General features: G+C 38.5%; 2 protein-coding genes across 2 annotated transcripts in view; both read right to left on the bottom strand.

The window, feature by feature from the left end:
• Nucleotides 1-341: 341 nt before the first annotated feature.
• Nucleotides 342-3585, bottom strand: il1b (interleukin 1, beta). Its single transcript, XM_077714304.1, has 4 exons — nucleotides 3480-3585; nucleotides 2605-2812; nucleotides 2286-2441; nucleotides 342-839 (listed from the first exon to the last, which is right to left on the bottom strand). The coding sequence occupies exons 2-4, from the start codon at nucleotides 2810-2812 to the stop codon at nucleotides 484-486; spliced, it is 720 nt and encodes a 239-aa protein (XP_077570430.1). The 5' UTR covers nucleotides 3480-3585; the 3' UTR covers nucleotides 342-483.
• A 5726-nt stretch (nucleotides 3586-9311) lies between these two features.
• LOC144194999 (metal transporter CNNM4) overlaps nucleotides 9312-16858 on the bottom strand; it is a 33145-nt gene continuing 25598 nt past the window's right edge. Inside the window, exons 7-8 of the mRNA XM_077714299.1 lie at nucleotides 13804-13997; nucleotides 9312-13014 (exon numbers count right to left, since the gene is read on the bottom strand). Of these exons, the coding sequence (XP_077570425.1) occupies nucleotides 12784-13014; nucleotides 13804-13997 (425 nt within the window). The 3' untranslated portion in view covers nucleotides 9312-12783. The remainder of the gene's footprint in view (nucleotides 13015-13803; nucleotides 13998-16858) is intronic.

Genomic DNA, 16858 nt, shown 5'->3' with positions numbered 1-16858 from the left:
GTTAGGACCCAGTTCAGGATCTACCATGCCTTGTGCCTGTAATTAGATGGGATAGGCTCCAGCACCCCCCAGCCCTTGTGAGTATAAGCAGTTTATTAAAATGAATATAGCTCAACTCTTTGTATGGCACTGACATTAAATAGCACTCCCATTTGAAATAGATTGGATGTCTTTTGTCGTCAAGGGATGTTCACAACAACAGTTTCCCTCATTTACGAACTATCTCAACATACATGTATGTACTCTGTGACTTGAATGGGTCAAGCTATTGACATTTTTTTCAATGAAATGGAATGAAAGGATTAAATTCCACGCTGAAAAAAATCTCGCAAATCCTCATGGAATTTTTAAATCACATTTTATTCCATAAATTACATAAATACACGTGAATTTTTAAATACACAAATAAATATAAGTAATAAATACTTTGATAAATACATTCAAATGAAGCAACATATTCCATTCAGTCTCCTGTTTTTTTCTCTAATTTTGCCTTTGGATGTGGAAGGTGAGATTTCTTCGGTCACCACGTTGACACATTTCTATCGGCATGTGTTCCTCTTCGGCCGTGCTGATGAACCAGTTGGGGTATTGCACCGACGCCAGTGTGCTCAGGCTGACTCCCGAGTCGCGCTTGTAGAAGAGGAAGCGCAGCATGTCGCTGTCAGGGGTCACCGATATCAAACTCTGCCTGTCCTGTACCGGCTCCAGGTGCAACGTGGGCATATCGCCCTCCTGGTGGCACGACAGGTAAAGATTGGTGCCCTTGATGGCAAGGGCCACCGGCTGGGCCTCCATATTGGGGAACGGCTGCACGTAGGTGGACATGTTCAGGTTCACTGCAAAAAACATGGAATGTTTTAACATACACTGGTGCCTCCGTGGTGTTGTCATTATTGAGAGCTGATAAGCCTTATCTCATCTCATTTTCTGAACCGCTTTATCTTCATTAGGGTCGCGTGCTGGAGCCAATCCCAGCTGTCTCCGGGTCAGAGGCGGGGGACACACTGAATCGGTAGCCAGCTGATCGCAGTGCACAAAAAGACCAGTCACGCCCACACTCATACCTAGGGGCAATTTAGAGTGTCCAATCAGCCTAACATGCATGTTTTTGGAATGTGGGAAGAAACCAGAGTACCCAGAGGAAACCGACACAGGCCCGAGGAGAACATGGAAGCTCCACACGGGTAGACCAACCTGGATTTGAAACCAGGACCCCAGAGATGTGAGGCCAACGCGCTAACCACTCGCACTACCCAGCTCAGCTGATAGGTTAAGTAATTCATTCATTTTCAAAAACGCTTATCTTCACAAGAGTCACAGGGGTGCCACAGCCTATCCCAGCTAACTCTTGGAACTAGGCAGGGGACACCCTGAATCAGTGGCCAGTTAATCCCAGTGCAGAATGAGATGGACTACTATTCATGTTTACACTCATACTGATGGGCAATTTAGATTGGACAACCGAGCTACCATGCATGTGCTTGTGATGTGGGAGGAAACCGGAGTACCCAGAGAAAACCCACGCATGCCAGGGGAGAACATGAAAACGCCACACACTAAGGACCAGCTTGGAATCAAACCCTGAACTGTGAGGCCAACGCCGTGGCCACTCATCCATCTTCTTTTTTGTGTGGATTTTTTTGCGGTGACCCGGAGGACGAGTGATTATTGTGTTGGCCTCACACTTTCGGGATCAATTCAATCCCAGGCGAGTTCCGACCTTCCTGTGTGGAGTTTGCATCTTCTCCCCGGGCTTGGGTGGGTTTTCTCCGGGTGCAACGGTTTGCTCCAACATGCCATGGGGTTAGGGTCCAGCGATTGGCTAGCCACCAACCAATTCAGAGTTTCCCCCACCTGGTGCCCACAGTTGGCTTGGATAGTAGGTCACATAGCAGTTTTGATTTTCCAAATATGTATCCTCATATCGATACATATTCACAATATTTTAAATTATAGCTCAGTGGATTGGACATCTATCACTGTCAATGGCAGCCAAAGAGTTTGATTTTTTTAAATTAAGTAAAGGAAATCAAAAAGCAGAATTGCAAATAAAAAAAAATGTAACTACACTAAAAATATGTACCAATACAAGAAAAAAGTCAAAGGAAAAACGTTAAAACAAACTAACAAAGGATGAAAACCGTAATTAAACCATCCAAGGGGCTTTGTGGCTGCCATTCCATTGAGTAAAGTGATACCGTAATACAATGTTGAAAGAAACATTGCCGAAACATTCTCTGTCTTGGTTTTTGTCAATGCAGATGTAGAGTAAATGTACTCACCCTTGCGGTGACTGTTTCCTCCCTGCAACGTGACAGAGTGCAGCTCCATGCTGTCTCTGAGCAGCACCATACTTTTTTTCTGGCTGTCGATCACGCTGCATTGATGTACACCAGTCCTTGTGAACTGATTGGCTGCAGCTCGACTGACAATTTTAACTGAAACAAAACAAAAGAAACAATACATTAAAAAAACTGTAAGAACCAAAAACACGCCAGATTTCTCAATAGACGTGAAAAAGAATCAAATCTTGACTGTTTTTTAAAATTCTTTTTTACTATAATGTAAGATAATTCAATAGAACAATTATCTTCCTTCTACCTTCCATGATATCGTCTATATTGATGCTGCAGGAGCCCTCTGCAGTGAGTTTGTTCTCCAGGGCCGTCTTGGTGGGACCGTCTTTGAACCTTTTTATGGAGACCACCAGGGTGACCAACTGCCTCATGGTCACTGGATGATGGGAGAACTCCAAGCCCAGTCCAGCCGGCAACTCGGGGCTAATGTGGCATCTTTTCTCTGTGGCCATCTTTTAACAGAGATATCATGTTAGTCTATTCTCAATGCATACATTATATGTAGTTTTTCTGCTCATCAACTTATATATTACTGTATTTTCTGGACTATAATTCGCACCCGAGTATAAGTTCCACCCGAGTATAAGTCGCACCTGAGTGTAAGTCGCACTAGCAAAAAAATGCACAATTAATAAGAAAAAAAACATATATAAGTCGCACTGGAGTATAAGTCGCATTTTTGGGGGAAATTTATTTAATAAAATTCAACACCAAAAGCATAGGTCATCTTGAAAGGAAATTTAAAACAAAAATAAAATGGAGAACAACAGCTGAATAAGTGTACGGTGTAATAACGTTACATGACTGACATGCCTGATAATGTCAGTAACGGCGTAACATATCAAGAGTAAATTTAGCATAAATAACATGCTAACAAGTTTACCAAACTATCAGTTTCACTCCAAATCACGAAATCAAATGAAATCTTCATTACAATTACTTCACCGTTGAAATTATCAACTTGTGGTTTAATGTGAAAATAACATGTGAAATGATATAATAATGTGTTAATCATTTCACACATAAGTCGCACCAGAGTATAAGTCACACAAAGAATGTAAAAAACTGCTATTTATGATAAAAAAAAAGACAGTATACAAAAAAAATCTATGAAAATACCTTTTCGGGTGCAGATGCTGTAGTAGTAGTAGTAGTAAGTACTGGAGTAATTCTCAGTTGTATTGTTGCTGTGACTTTGCTTGCAAGTTGTGACCTGAGTATTTTTATACCCCTTTAGCAGTGAGGAGGAAATTCCCGCCCGGCATATGGACAGGAAGTGGGACGGCCCACGATGACGATGCCACACCGTTATGATGCAATAAATGACACAAAATGTGTGGGATGTTGAAAGCCGGCAGGTTGTCAACTGAAAGCACCCACGTATTTGTGCATTAAGTCTATGACGATCATGGACGTCCAATTATATGAAATCCAATTGTTGTTCTGCTGTGAACTGAAAAGAGCTCGTCACTACTAGACATCAAATCCCTTTGAACTGTGACGGTGAAGGAAACCACGGATTTTTATCTAGTTTTCTGGATATATTGTTAATATGAAAGTTTCATAATGAAACAGAAGGGGTGATTGAATTATGTGGTCGTGAGATCAAAGTTGACTCATCTCATATTCTGAATCCCTTTATCCTCACTAGGGTCGCAGGGGATGTTGGAGACTATCCCAGCTGACATCAGGACACCCTGAATTGGTGGCCAGCCAATCACAAGGTACAAGATGAGACAAACAACCATTCTCGCTTATACTCATACTTAAGGGCAATTTAGAGTGTCAAATCAGAGATGTGGGAGGAAATCAGAGTACCCAGAGAAAACCCACCCAGGCCCAGGAAGAACATGCAAACTCCACACAGATGGACCGATCTGGATTTGAACCCAGGTCTCCCACTGTTAGGGCAAAACGCTAACCATTCACCCGCCAGGCCACCATCCAAAGTTCACAAAGGTTAGAAATATGTTTGTGTCTAAGATAAACCATGAATGAAGATCGGCATTATTATCATTTCTTTTTTTCTCTCCAAATGCTGCAGAATCAAAATTGTATTCACTAGATAATACTACACTGCTCACAAAAAATAAAGGAACACATTAAAGATGCATATTAGATATATGAAATCTCAGTATGATGTTGGATATCTGAAAAATAATAACACGGCAATGTATTAGGGAAAAAAAGGATCTCACATCTTATAATGGAAATATAACAATTGTGTATACAGCATAAAATCAGAGTGAAATGAAGATGTGGCAGGCTGGTCAAATTTTTCAAAAACCTTTCACAAACCTGGTGTGGTATGCTCCTAATGAGCCGACAGATGGTGTCTTGTGGCATTTTCTCCAAAATGTCGCACGGATGTTCTGTTGGGTTTGAGTAAGGGGACAGTGAAGGCCATGCATTAAGAGGAAACCAGAAACAACCGCAGACTCGTGAAGCGTCTGCCGATGGGTTTAAGGATTCCATCTTGATGCTTTGTGGTTGCCCAAGCACCATTTTCTAGGCAGTGATTACTTTGGATGCTGAACCACAAAAAAAAAAAAAAAATACACATCACGGTTAATGACGACTAGACATGGCCGCGATAATAAAAAAATCATGAGGTAGGGTCACACTTATTAGATCGACTTTTTTTTCTTGAGTCATAGTAGCAAGAGTGGCGTCCACTTATGAGTTTCACCGTGGATTTTCACACTTTTATGAACTTACATTTTATTATTTAAAAAAAAAAGATTAACAGCAGAAAAAATTGCAAAAACAAATGAATTCGCGATAAATGAAGTCGCAATAAACGAGGGAGGACTGTAATTAAGTTCATGGCAGACCCAATGAAAAAAGTATTCCTTTAATTTAGCTGAGCAGTGGATAATAATTCATAATTAACACTTTTTTTTTTACTATTTAAGCAGTAGTTTGTAAGTGTGTAATGTGTACTGAAGTACACAAAGCATTCTTTCAAAAATAAATGGAATTTTTCCATTGTAAAAAAGTCAAAATCACAATCACAGCCTTAAAAACTTTAGGCATGTGATTAAATCTTTAGATTTTTTTCACGCACTTTTTGTAGACAAGAGTAAACAGGACTTTTTGACATGTTTTCCTGTACTTGCTTAAAAGGAAGTTTATTTATTTACTATTTTTGGATTAAGAAAAAAAGTTTGTAGTATTTGCGTGTTTATTAGTATTTGCGTAGTTCGTCCTTGCGCAAGTATGGCCTTGTTTATGATTTCACAACTTCTGCTCAAACTGCCGTGGGGGTACTGCCAGATGCGTTGTCAACAAGGAACAAGGAAATTATGCATGCACATTCTTCACCTGGGAGAGTTTTTTTTAAACGATTTTATCATTGGGACCAGTTTGAGCAAGAATAATCATGGTTTTAAATAACACGTAACGGAAGAAGTATAAACGTCAGGGTGAAAAAAAATAACTCAATACAAAAGAATAACATGGAATGACTGCTCTTTCCGTGTGTTTTTACAGTAGTTGGAAATCTTAGTCACATTATAGCAGTGGCGGTCCATGAAATTCCTATCGATGCTTTCATCTATTTAAATCAATCCAACCCTCGAAAACTATTTTATGGCTATAAAATTTCTATTGCAGCTACAGCTGCGACACATAAAAGTCAGCAATAATAACCTCATACAATTGAAAGATTATTTAGGAATATAACCATATTTAACTCACCAAAAATCCTTTTTACCTGTACACAATATCCATCAGACTTGCTTGCCTTGGAGTTGTCCAACCTTTCTTAATGATGTCCAGCATTTTATTGTTGAAAAGACCGTCTTGAAAATGGCTTTGACAGTAAATCTGCAAACAAATGAATTTCTTCTCCTCCTTCAGCCATTGGGGGTTGACAAAACTGCTATTCAATCAACACAAAAATATATTTGCTTGTTCAGCTCACTCCAGAAACAGTTTGGTAGCTCTGGCTAGTCCACTCTACCACGAGCCAATCATAGTTGGTGAAAGCGATGACGTATCCCCACGCCTGCGAGAAGGCCTTGGGATCGCCAAATCGATTTCTGATTGGTTAAAGCAACAGTTTTATCGGCGCTTGTTTTTTTGCAGCAGAGCCTGCAGAACTGATTGCGAGGACATCAATAGCTGAAATGAGATTGGTTAGATGCTTAAATATGAAAACACACATCTGGAAGCAGTGCAATCAGGGGAAAAGCACTGAAAGGAAGCTGACAGACATTTTGGAATTATTAATAAGTATTCATGGACAAAACATAATTAACATCAGTCTTTGATTCAGATATTTTTTGCACGGGAACACGCTCGTTTCATAACATAAACAAATTTAAATGAACTTGGATTACGATGCAGACACTCAAAAATAAGTTTAATCTAACTTTACACTAAACTTAATTCTAATTTTGTTTGAAGTTTCTATACATTTCTTCTCCCAGACGGGTTGGCTGTTTGCCCTGCCTCCAGCCTAACTTTCACTGTCGATGGGCTGTTTGCTTTTGTATTCCCTTCAAAATATTCCGAAAATGATGCACACAAATGTCCTCACGATAGGATAACGCACGACCACTTGCCAACGAGAAGTAATATATACTCCTTGTATTAGCGATTGCTCCGCCATTCGTCCTGAGTGACGGGAAAAAAACACTGAAAAAAATGCAACGGTCCATTCAGTGCTCATAGATATCTGTTATACACGAAAAGAGATGTGGCAAAAAAGGCAGTGCGCTAAAGTCATAAACAGCCTCTCATGTCTTGGCCACCTGCTTTTCTCGCATCTCGAAATTTGTCTCGTATGTAGAGATAATTATTTGCTTGGAATTTTACACGTATCTCGAATTGCTCGTGTGTCGGGGTGCTCGTATATCGAGGTACCACTGTATATCCCATGCCTACATGCAAAATATGTGTCTTGCATGCCACGGTGGATAACAGCAACATTTGTCGAAATCCAGCACGTTGCGACATCGTTTTCAGGTGTGACTGGCACGAGGACAAAGAAGTGAAAGCATTTCCTTTTCCTTTTGATAGAGTAATAATGTTACACCAGCGGAAATTTTCTGGGCCACGCCAGTTTTGAGTACAAACAATGATGATGATGATGAAATAGTCTCTAGTGTAGTAAAAATAAAAATCCTACACCTCACATGCGCCCAGTGTGGGAAAAAAGCTGTCGTCATCAACATTTGTGCGTAAAGCAAACATGTGTGGTCATGCCTCTAGGTTGGAAAATTTCAGGTTACGAAACCTTTTGAGATGCAAGCGAGTGCCTCAAGATACGAAAAAAAGATCCAAGTTACAAAAACATCAATACATTTCCTAAATCTTATTTTATTTTGAAACTTTACATTCTTGTATGCTTGCTATTCATTTTATTACTTTAATAAATATTTTTCATGTCATTTCTTTTCTCATATTTGTGTGTTTCTCACATCTTTCATCCAAAATTGGGACACTTTGACCAACTTTAATGGGTTTAGTTGGTAGTTGTGTGAGGACTGTGGAATGAATTAGACAATTTCCATATAAAGTACTGCTCTACTTACAAATTTTCAAGTTACAAAAAAATTCTGGAACCAATCAATTTTGTAAGTAGAGGTACAACTATGGTGTAACCCTGGGGAACAAGATTTTATTTGGCCGTAATAGTATAAAGTGTAATTGCGCATCCACTACAGTGGCTGGCAGTGGCGCTCTCATTTATTTTTTATTTCAGGCATTGATGCACTTAAAATCTTTTCTGTTGAAGACTTAAAACAAGATTTAAAGTTATTCTTTGTAAGTTTGACTATATTTCTTTCCTTTTCTTCATTTTATTTAATGTTAATAAGGATAAAATGTTGTACTTATAACAATTTTATAAAATGATATTATTTATAGTCACGGTGGGAAGTGGGGGGGGGGGGGATAGTTTTCTTCTTGATAGGGGGGGGGCGAACAGAAAATAATTGAGAAGCACTGCACTATGGTAAATATTTCTTTGTTTTACGTTGCATAGCCTCTCTTTATGTGGAAAGATCAGGACCAATTCTTTTGGAAGACATGTGGGAGATCCAGGCCGGCCTGCTTTTAATGGTTCATTTATAACAAAATGTATTCACCTAGCTTAAGTTTTCTTTTTGTTTCTGTGTTCTGGTTTTTCGTCTAAAGTTTCTTTAAAAAAAAAAAACAACTACAAATAAACAGGCGGCTTGGTGGATGAGTGGTTAGCGCATCGGGTGTGAGCATGAATGGTTGACCGTCTCCTTGTGCCATACGATTGGTAGGCCAACAATACAGGGTCCCCCGACTGGTGCCCATATCTGGCTGGAATGGGCCCCAGTACCCCCCACGACACTTGTGAAGATAACCTGTTCGGCAAACGAATGAATGAAATAAATGTTGTACGTATATAAATCATTTCCCTCTTTGAACAAACAAGCTAAACACGCATAGTATCACTTAATTTAACGACCGATCCATTTTTGTTGTTATGCCCTGCTATTGGCTGGCCATCAATTCAGGGTGTTCCCCACCTGGTGCCAAAGTCAGCTGGGATAGGCTTCAGCACCCCTTGCAACGCTTGTGAGGATAAATAGTACAGAAAATGAATGAAATAATGAGGAACTAAGTTCTAATGGAAGGGGATGTTCAAAATTTTGCTAAAAACTTCAGCCAGTTCACTAACTGATGATGTATTTGTTTCTTTCTAGTGAGTCCAGTAGATTGGGAAAGTGTTCCTCAGTTACTCAATTTCCCATAAAAAGGTTGAGAGGTCCGATAGTGGTTTTTCCACTGTCAAATATTAAAGATTTTTTTTTGCTGTATTGTTTGGTACTGCTGTTTTTTCCAAACGTGGAGATTTTTTCAAGTTTTGTTGCATAGCTTGATTTAGCTTCCATAATTTGTATTTGGCAAGCCATAATTTGTTACTTTTTTTTGTTTTCTTCAGTTATCACTGTCCAAAATGTTTTTTTTTAAATTTTTTTTAAAAGAAATTCATCTCAGGTTTATTGTTAACAACATTCATCATGAAACCTTATCAGGACAAAAATTACAAAACAATATTTACAGCCTTTATATCATTTGGGATTTGTCTTTAAATTAGCGGTGGGGAACAAACAAAAAAGCTGTTGTTTCTTTCAGTTCTTTTCCGCCGTTACACACAATCATCCATGACAATATTTCTGAGGTACTACATCAAAAATTGCTAACTTGATTGACAGGCATTAGGAATAAACAATACCAGGGTGATTGAAAACAGTCAGGGTTGATTAATTGATTGCGTCACAAAAAAAAATACAACACAAAGTTCCCGAGTGTCGCTGAAGGCAACAATCCGTGTCATTGAATGCACTTTCATTTCATCAAAGCCTTTAGTGCGATATTAAGAAAACAAAATCCTTCAAAACCTTTTTGGAGGTGTTTGGGGAAATACTGTTTTCCTAATTAAAGTGCATCCAAGAATAACTCACCAAAAAGGAGAATTTTATATGCCAAAAAAAAAAAAAAATGACGACGAGAGATATCCAATCCGCTGGAAGGAGTAGAATTCATCGGTTTGTTCGTTTGCTCCCAACTTTTCTACTTCAAACGGATTGGACGTCTCAGGCTGTCAATGGCAGACAATGAGTTACGGCGAGCCAGGTACGGGTGAACATCATATTTGGAAACCGCGTATTTTGGATTAGAGAATCGAGTAGGACATTTACAAAAAAATCACAAGAATTCAGGGGAGAAAAAACTCATTTGACAATGCAAATTTGTCCCATTGCAAACATTTCCCGAAAATTTAAAAGAATTTCACAAAACATTCAATTTTAAATTTAGTTTAACATCATTGCCTTTTAAAAAAAAAAATTAATATGGTGTGACAGACTTTTGAAAAAATATGGAAATTAATAAAAAATGTTAGGGTATTTTAATTTCCTTTGATTTATTTATTTTTACAATAAATGATGTTTTAACATTGTGAGTATCAGTTTTAAAACCTAAAATGTAAGTTGAACCATTTTCAGTGTTAGGAAAAATATAATTGAATTCAAAAACAATGAAAATAAAGTATAATTAGGAAATTAAAATCTATAATTTGAAAAAAAAAAAGTGATGAATCTTTTACTTTACAGGAAAAAAAGGTGAAATTTGTCTTGTTGACCTGAATTAAAAAAAACTAAATCTTACAAAACAAGACATTTTCAAAAAATTCAAATTAAAAAAATTTGCCATTATTTGAAATATTGAGAGAATAAATCAAACTGGGTGAGGGATCATTAAATTATGAGGAAAAACATGCTTTAAGTAAAAAATAAAGTCCATTAGTTATTTTTACTGTTGTTAATTTTCATTTAATATTTCTAACAGCAATTTTCCTTGGTTTTAAAACAACTTTTCTATTTTCTTACCCAGGCCTTCAGAATTTAACGTACCATAAGTCATTAAAAACAAACATTTTCACAGTCAATTCCCACAAGGGCTGGAGTTCTCTTTTTAAAGATTTAAAAATGTTAACATTTTAACCTGGGAAATTTACAATACAATAAAAAAAAAAAAAGGTATAGCAACAACTCTCTTATGTCGTCAATGTCTGAACGAGGGAAGCGTATTATTAGGAATTATATCCCTTTGACAGTTTCAACCAAATAAAAATGAACACAAATGTCCTATTAAAAAACACCACTTGTGTTCCTTTAAGAGGCTCACTTGATATTTTACAGTAAAACAAAAAGGAGTGTGTGTACACGTTTCCCCACATATAATTAAAGCCGACACGTGCAGTAAATGCACAAAAGAGATCAATTATCTCACCAACAGGTAGAACAATTTCACGTTTTTCAGTACACCAAAGAACAAACACACAGCCGTCGAAAAAGTACCGAGAAGGATTAGCGCCACACTAGGTGACTTAACACATTAGTTACTATTGACGTCCAATCAATTTTGACTGGGAGGGTTTGTCAGTGATTAAAAAAATGGTTCAGGAACGTTGCCTGTAGTAATATGGCCGCCGCAGATGATTCAAAACAGTGGTTAACATCTTAAAAAAATCTTTGGTATTTTAGCTGAAATGCTAAACCTCTAAGTTAGACAAACTCACTGTCTTCCATTGACAGCTCTAGACATCTAATCCATTAGAACTCTTGACAGGGAAAGTGTTGTTATGACTCATTAATTTTTATTCTGTTAATCCGTAACAACGTTACGTCCACATATACGTGGATTGTGGGTCACTTGGGTCACAATATTATCACATTGGCTGCCCTTGGCGAAAAACGTCGGGTCAGATTGCCTCAAAAGTTTAGCCCCACTTGAATTGGATTGAGAGCATTTGGAAGATCCAGAAGAGGCCTGGGAGAATATGTTTTGGTCAGATGAAACCAAATATAGAACTTTTTGGTAGAAACAAAGGTTCTCGTGTTTGGAGGTGAAAGAATCCCAAATTGCATCCGAAGAACAACATTCCCACTAGTAAACGTCAGGTTCATTTGAAGCGGAAGATGGCAGCAAATGGCCATGCGTTCAAATGGTTTAAACATCTAACAATGTCAATGGGAGCAAAATGAGTTAAAAAAAAGTGTTCTTCCTCTGGCCAAGATGCACCCTCCCACCATTTAGTTTATCACTAGCTAATGTCCAATCAATCCATTGAAGTGGGAGGGTGGCAGCGATTTTGGGAGCTACAGAATGCTATTGATGGAACACTAATAAAAAAAAATTTTTAATAATTAAAAACAGTGAAATAAAAGAAAATATAAATTGAAAATGGCTGGTAGTGAATTATCAGGATTCAGTGACATGGCAATACACATTTAATATATTAGGCCTGGGAGGGGCTGGCAGAAAAAAAAAGAAAAAAAACATATATACTATATATATATGTATATTTAATTGAAAAATTAAAAATGCGTCAAAATTTAAACGGGCTGGCAGTGATTTAACATTTTTTAATCCCAATAACAGGAATATATGACCAATGTCTTTGTGCAGGAAGAAACTGGCTTGATTCTTTTTTAAAGTAAAAACAAAAAAAAAAAATAATAATGTGACAGTGAATAATCAAGTTTACGTCCAATCCATTTGGTTTGGGCTGACAAAAAAAGAATTAAATGGGGATGGACGTCCGATTCATTTCAATTGGGCTTAAAGAGTTTTAATATTTTTGGTAGTAGTTGTCGTTTCTAATGTGGCAAAAATCCTTCTGACGTACGAAACAACAAAATTTTCTCTTCAAGCAAAATGTTCCTATTTTTGGTTCCTGTGACACAGCGGCCCATCGAAACGCTACATTCATCATGGTGCTGATTGTCGTCACGGTTAGACACACTCCAACAATAATCTCTCTATGGAATATAGGTTGATTTGGATTTAGGAGGAAGGAGGGTATTGGGGGAATGAGTCTCCCTGAGTCTCGGCGGCGTGCAAGCGTGTGCGGGAAGAAGAGGTGGCGGCGGTGTCAGACACTGTTTTCCGGCTGTCCTCGGTGGTTGCCGTCGCGGGGTGAGTTCTGTTGGTTGAGGAGCAGCAAAGTGGTCTCGTCAGGTCCGTTCTCCACAGACCCCGTCTCTGCCAGGGTGATGTCAGCGGGATCGCATGGGTCCCCCGCTTCGTGGACGCTCTCGGGCGACTGCTGCGTGCTGTCCAGACGAGACGCCATCAGACCGTTCTGGTACTGCGCACGAGTGATCTAGGACAGTGAGGTCACAGTCATCCGGTTATATCGAAAGTATGTTTTCCACGTTCTCAAAAAGAGTTCAAGTACAGCTTTGTCATGACCTATTCGACGACAAGCTTGTTAACAACTTGAAGTCGGATGGTCTGTGTGGCTTGAATTTCCAAAATGAAATTCTAGACCGAATGGGAAATTTTGGGTGAGCAGGCAGCATTGTCAGTAATGCCAGACAAGAACCAAATTTGGTCACGACAGACTTAAATGTGTTTAATTTCACTTCGAAAACGACCCTTGTGAGGATAAACTATATGGAAAATTAATGAATGAAAGTCTGTCTTAAACTAAACTACATGAACAAGTAGTGTAATTTCCGCAGTATAAGGCACACCGCATAATGCAGCCAAAACCTAATGCAACTTTTAATGCGGTGCATCCTATACAGTGTTCTCTCGCTTATCGCGGTTAATGGGGACAGGGACCCCCCCGCAATAGCTGCATTTCCGCGAAGTAGGGGTACCCCTTCAAAAATGCTTCAAGAAATGTGTAACACGTGCACAAAAGCACCACCAAGCAAAAACATCATAGTAGTCCGGATGGAAGCAGGAGGGCCGGCATCGGATGCACAAATGATTCCGTCACTTTTTGAAGTGGGATTCAAATGAATTGAACGTCTACTATAGATAAACCAATTGAAATCCGTGGCAGAGTTATAGAGCAAAGAGCAAAGAGTAGCAGCGCTGCCACGAAATTGAATGACTATGGGCGTCAGTGGCAGCAAAGGAGTTAAGTAACTGTGGTCTGTACCTTTACAAACTGCAGATCGGTGAGGGCTCGCACGTAGAAGTCAGGCGTATAGACGGTGCTGACATTGAGCTGACTGCTGAGCACGCTGTTGAGCTGACTGTTGCTGCCGCTCGCTGACAGCGACTCGACACGGTCAGCGCCGCTCAGCGACGATGTGCGGTTCAGGACGCCGTGGTGCGAAGGTGAGCGGAACTCTGCCGAGACACGTTGCACAAGTCGTGTTAACAGAGATTGACTGCAGTAGACGTTCGACCCATTTGAATGGTTGCCGACTGCTCATGCTTAAAGAAGCACTATGTAAGATTGGCACTTGACTTGGCTCTAATATTTCAATACAGTAATACCTTGAATTAAGAGTGCCCTGACATACGAGGAATTTGAGATTGGAGTTAAATTAGAGCAAATATTTCCCTTGAAATACGAGACACATTTTGAGATTCGAGCATACGAGACAGCCAGGTGGCAGGGTCGTGAGAGGCTGCTTATGATTTCAGCGCATCTCTCTCGTGCAAAGATCTATACGAGCACCGGGCGGAGCGTAGCATTTTTTCCATGTTTTTTTTTTGTTAAAAAAAATTTACAATAGTGAGTGCAGAATTAAGGGAAACACAATGGGCCTAAAGCAAGACAGTGCAATGAAGGGTAGTGCGAAGAAAAGGCGCATGTTGACAAAAAACAAAAACAAAATATGAAATAATGGAAAAACATGTAGTGTACGTGTGACTGAGCTGGCTCGCCAATACTGCTAGGAGGATGTTCGCCTCGAAAGCTGTGGTGGAATACATGAACCTAATTGCCTTGGTTATTGCACAAGAAGCTTTTAAGCTTTAAGCTTTTAAGAAGAATGATTTAATATTTTGTTAGATTTTTCATTACTTGTGGATTTTTGTGTGTGTATCTTGGAAAACAAGATTTCCCATCAAAGCTTTTTGTAACCTTAATAGATCACAGGTAGAAGCAATCTTAAGTGGAGGTACCACTTGGTATCTATATATACACATCAGCATGATTCTCCATGACGAAGCATTTATCAGGCAAATCTAAGCTTAGCGCTTGAATATTTTGATCCCGGTTGGACCACCAGTTTTAGTCATCAGTCTTATATCATGCTACTTAAACCTTTTATAGGGCACTCATTTAAATACTATTGAAAAAAAAATAAACCTTACTTATTTACATGCTAAACTTGAACTTGATATACAGGGCCCAACAAAAAAATGTAAATGCTCCAAACTTTACATGAAGTGGACCAAAATTTACCAATGGATGCCCAGAAATTCTTGTTAATTTTTTTGTATTTAGATTTGATTTTATTATAATTTGATTTATTCATCTAAAAAACAATATAAAATACAATTGATTACAAAAACAATTAAGTAACAATAATTGAAAGTAAAGTTTTTTTTTAAATCACCAAAAGTAGTTGATTGCCCTATAAAAAGTTATGTGCTATTGACAGCAATAGACATTCAATACATTTGAAATAGGAGGATGAAACAAATTGAATGTCTATCACTGTCCAAAAGGTTTGTCCAAAAAGTTAACCAAGTTCAGCATGTTAATTTGTCCATTGTATCAAACATAAGTTCAAATGAAAAACTTTCCAGAAGCGATTTCATAATTTGTCACACAATTAGTCACAAACATCCATTTAATTACTTTTATAACAATGGCCAGAAGGTGTTTCCTTTGAAAGGAATTTCTTTGGTTATTTTCCAGCTGACAATCGAGTGCATCATACCAAAACTGTCTCATGCACGACGGCGTGGAGACACACATTCACACCCAGAATAATGACGATTACCAGTCAGCATCAGCCGTCCGGGAGGAAGCCTCAGTGAGTCATAGGACACGGTTTTACCTACACACGGCAACTTCAATGTTAAATTGTTTTTCTCTTTTTTTTTTTTTTTAATAGACCGTAAAACCAACTACAAACTAAACTAGTTGTAAACCAGTTAAAATGTCAGTTAGTGAGTAGCAGCAAATGACATGTTATGGGAATCCTCTAACATCCAGTAGGGAACTGAAGAGATATTTTAAAATTATTTAACAGCAATAGATATAAATATATTAATGCACAGTTAAAAAAACCTCAATTACAATAGAGTTGTAAATCATAAAACAAGAGGGGAAAAATAAAAACCATCAAGTCGTAATATTACGAGAGGAGTCAGAATATTACGACAAGTCGAAATATACAAGAATTAAGCACTAATATTGAGACGTAGCGCGATGTTGTCTCCATTAAAATAAACTAAAATGAGCATCTCTTGATGCTGCATCTCGATAGCCCCAAAATATGAAGTCCATATATGTGGACGACAGTTCTTTACTTGGTGAGGCTTTTTCAACAACCAAAAAGCCAATTCCTCTGTGAAGGGTCAATTCAAATAATTTAGCCACCCAAACACTCCCCAAACCCTCTTCCCGTTATAAAATGTTTTCTACTGGATGTAGAGCAATGATCTAAACAATGATGAATGAGTTAGTATACTAAAACCTACATTGTTGATAGTTTATTATTTATCCTAACATGCAAACTAGAATTATGAACTAAATAAAGACTGAGGTCACACTAGCCGCTTATGACTCAGCGACGTTGGTTATACTTTCTCCTTGTTCCCACTGTGACCATCTTGAAAGCTATATTAGTTCCTAGGGCTACTGTGACACTTTCATATCAAGTTTCTAATCAAAACCTAAGAGGCTACAATCCCCCTTGCATCGGTGTTAAAGACACCCCAACATGCCGGAAGTTACCTGGAAAACGAGCAAACAGAGAAAACCTCTTAAAGGAGAGAAGGCGAGGACGGGGTGCGGCCGCTGAGAGGAGAAAGTACAAATAGTGACCGATCGGTACAATCCGAACCCATCACGGCAAAGGACAAAAACGGTTTGTTCATGCAAAAATTAAGTGGCTTTGAGCTTCTCTTTGTGAGCATATTGCAGTGGGGATGGGAGTAATGCTATGGAACAATGTTTCATACTTTGAAACCTGAAGATTCTGTGGAAAGGAGCGATGAGAGCAGGAATGAAGAAGGTAGATGAAGAG

This window comes from Stigmatopora nigra, chromosome 4 (assembly GCF_051989575.1).
Source record: "Stigmatopora nigra isolate UIUO_SnigA chromosome 4, RoL_Snig_1.1, whole genome shotgun sequence".
Classification (NCBI taxonomy): Eukaryota; Metazoa; Chordata; class Actinopteri; order Syngnathiformes; family Syngnathidae; genus Stigmatopora; species Stigmatopora nigra.
Note: the sequence above shows the minus strand (reverse complement) of the source record. Positions and strands in the feature narration are given on the sequence as shown.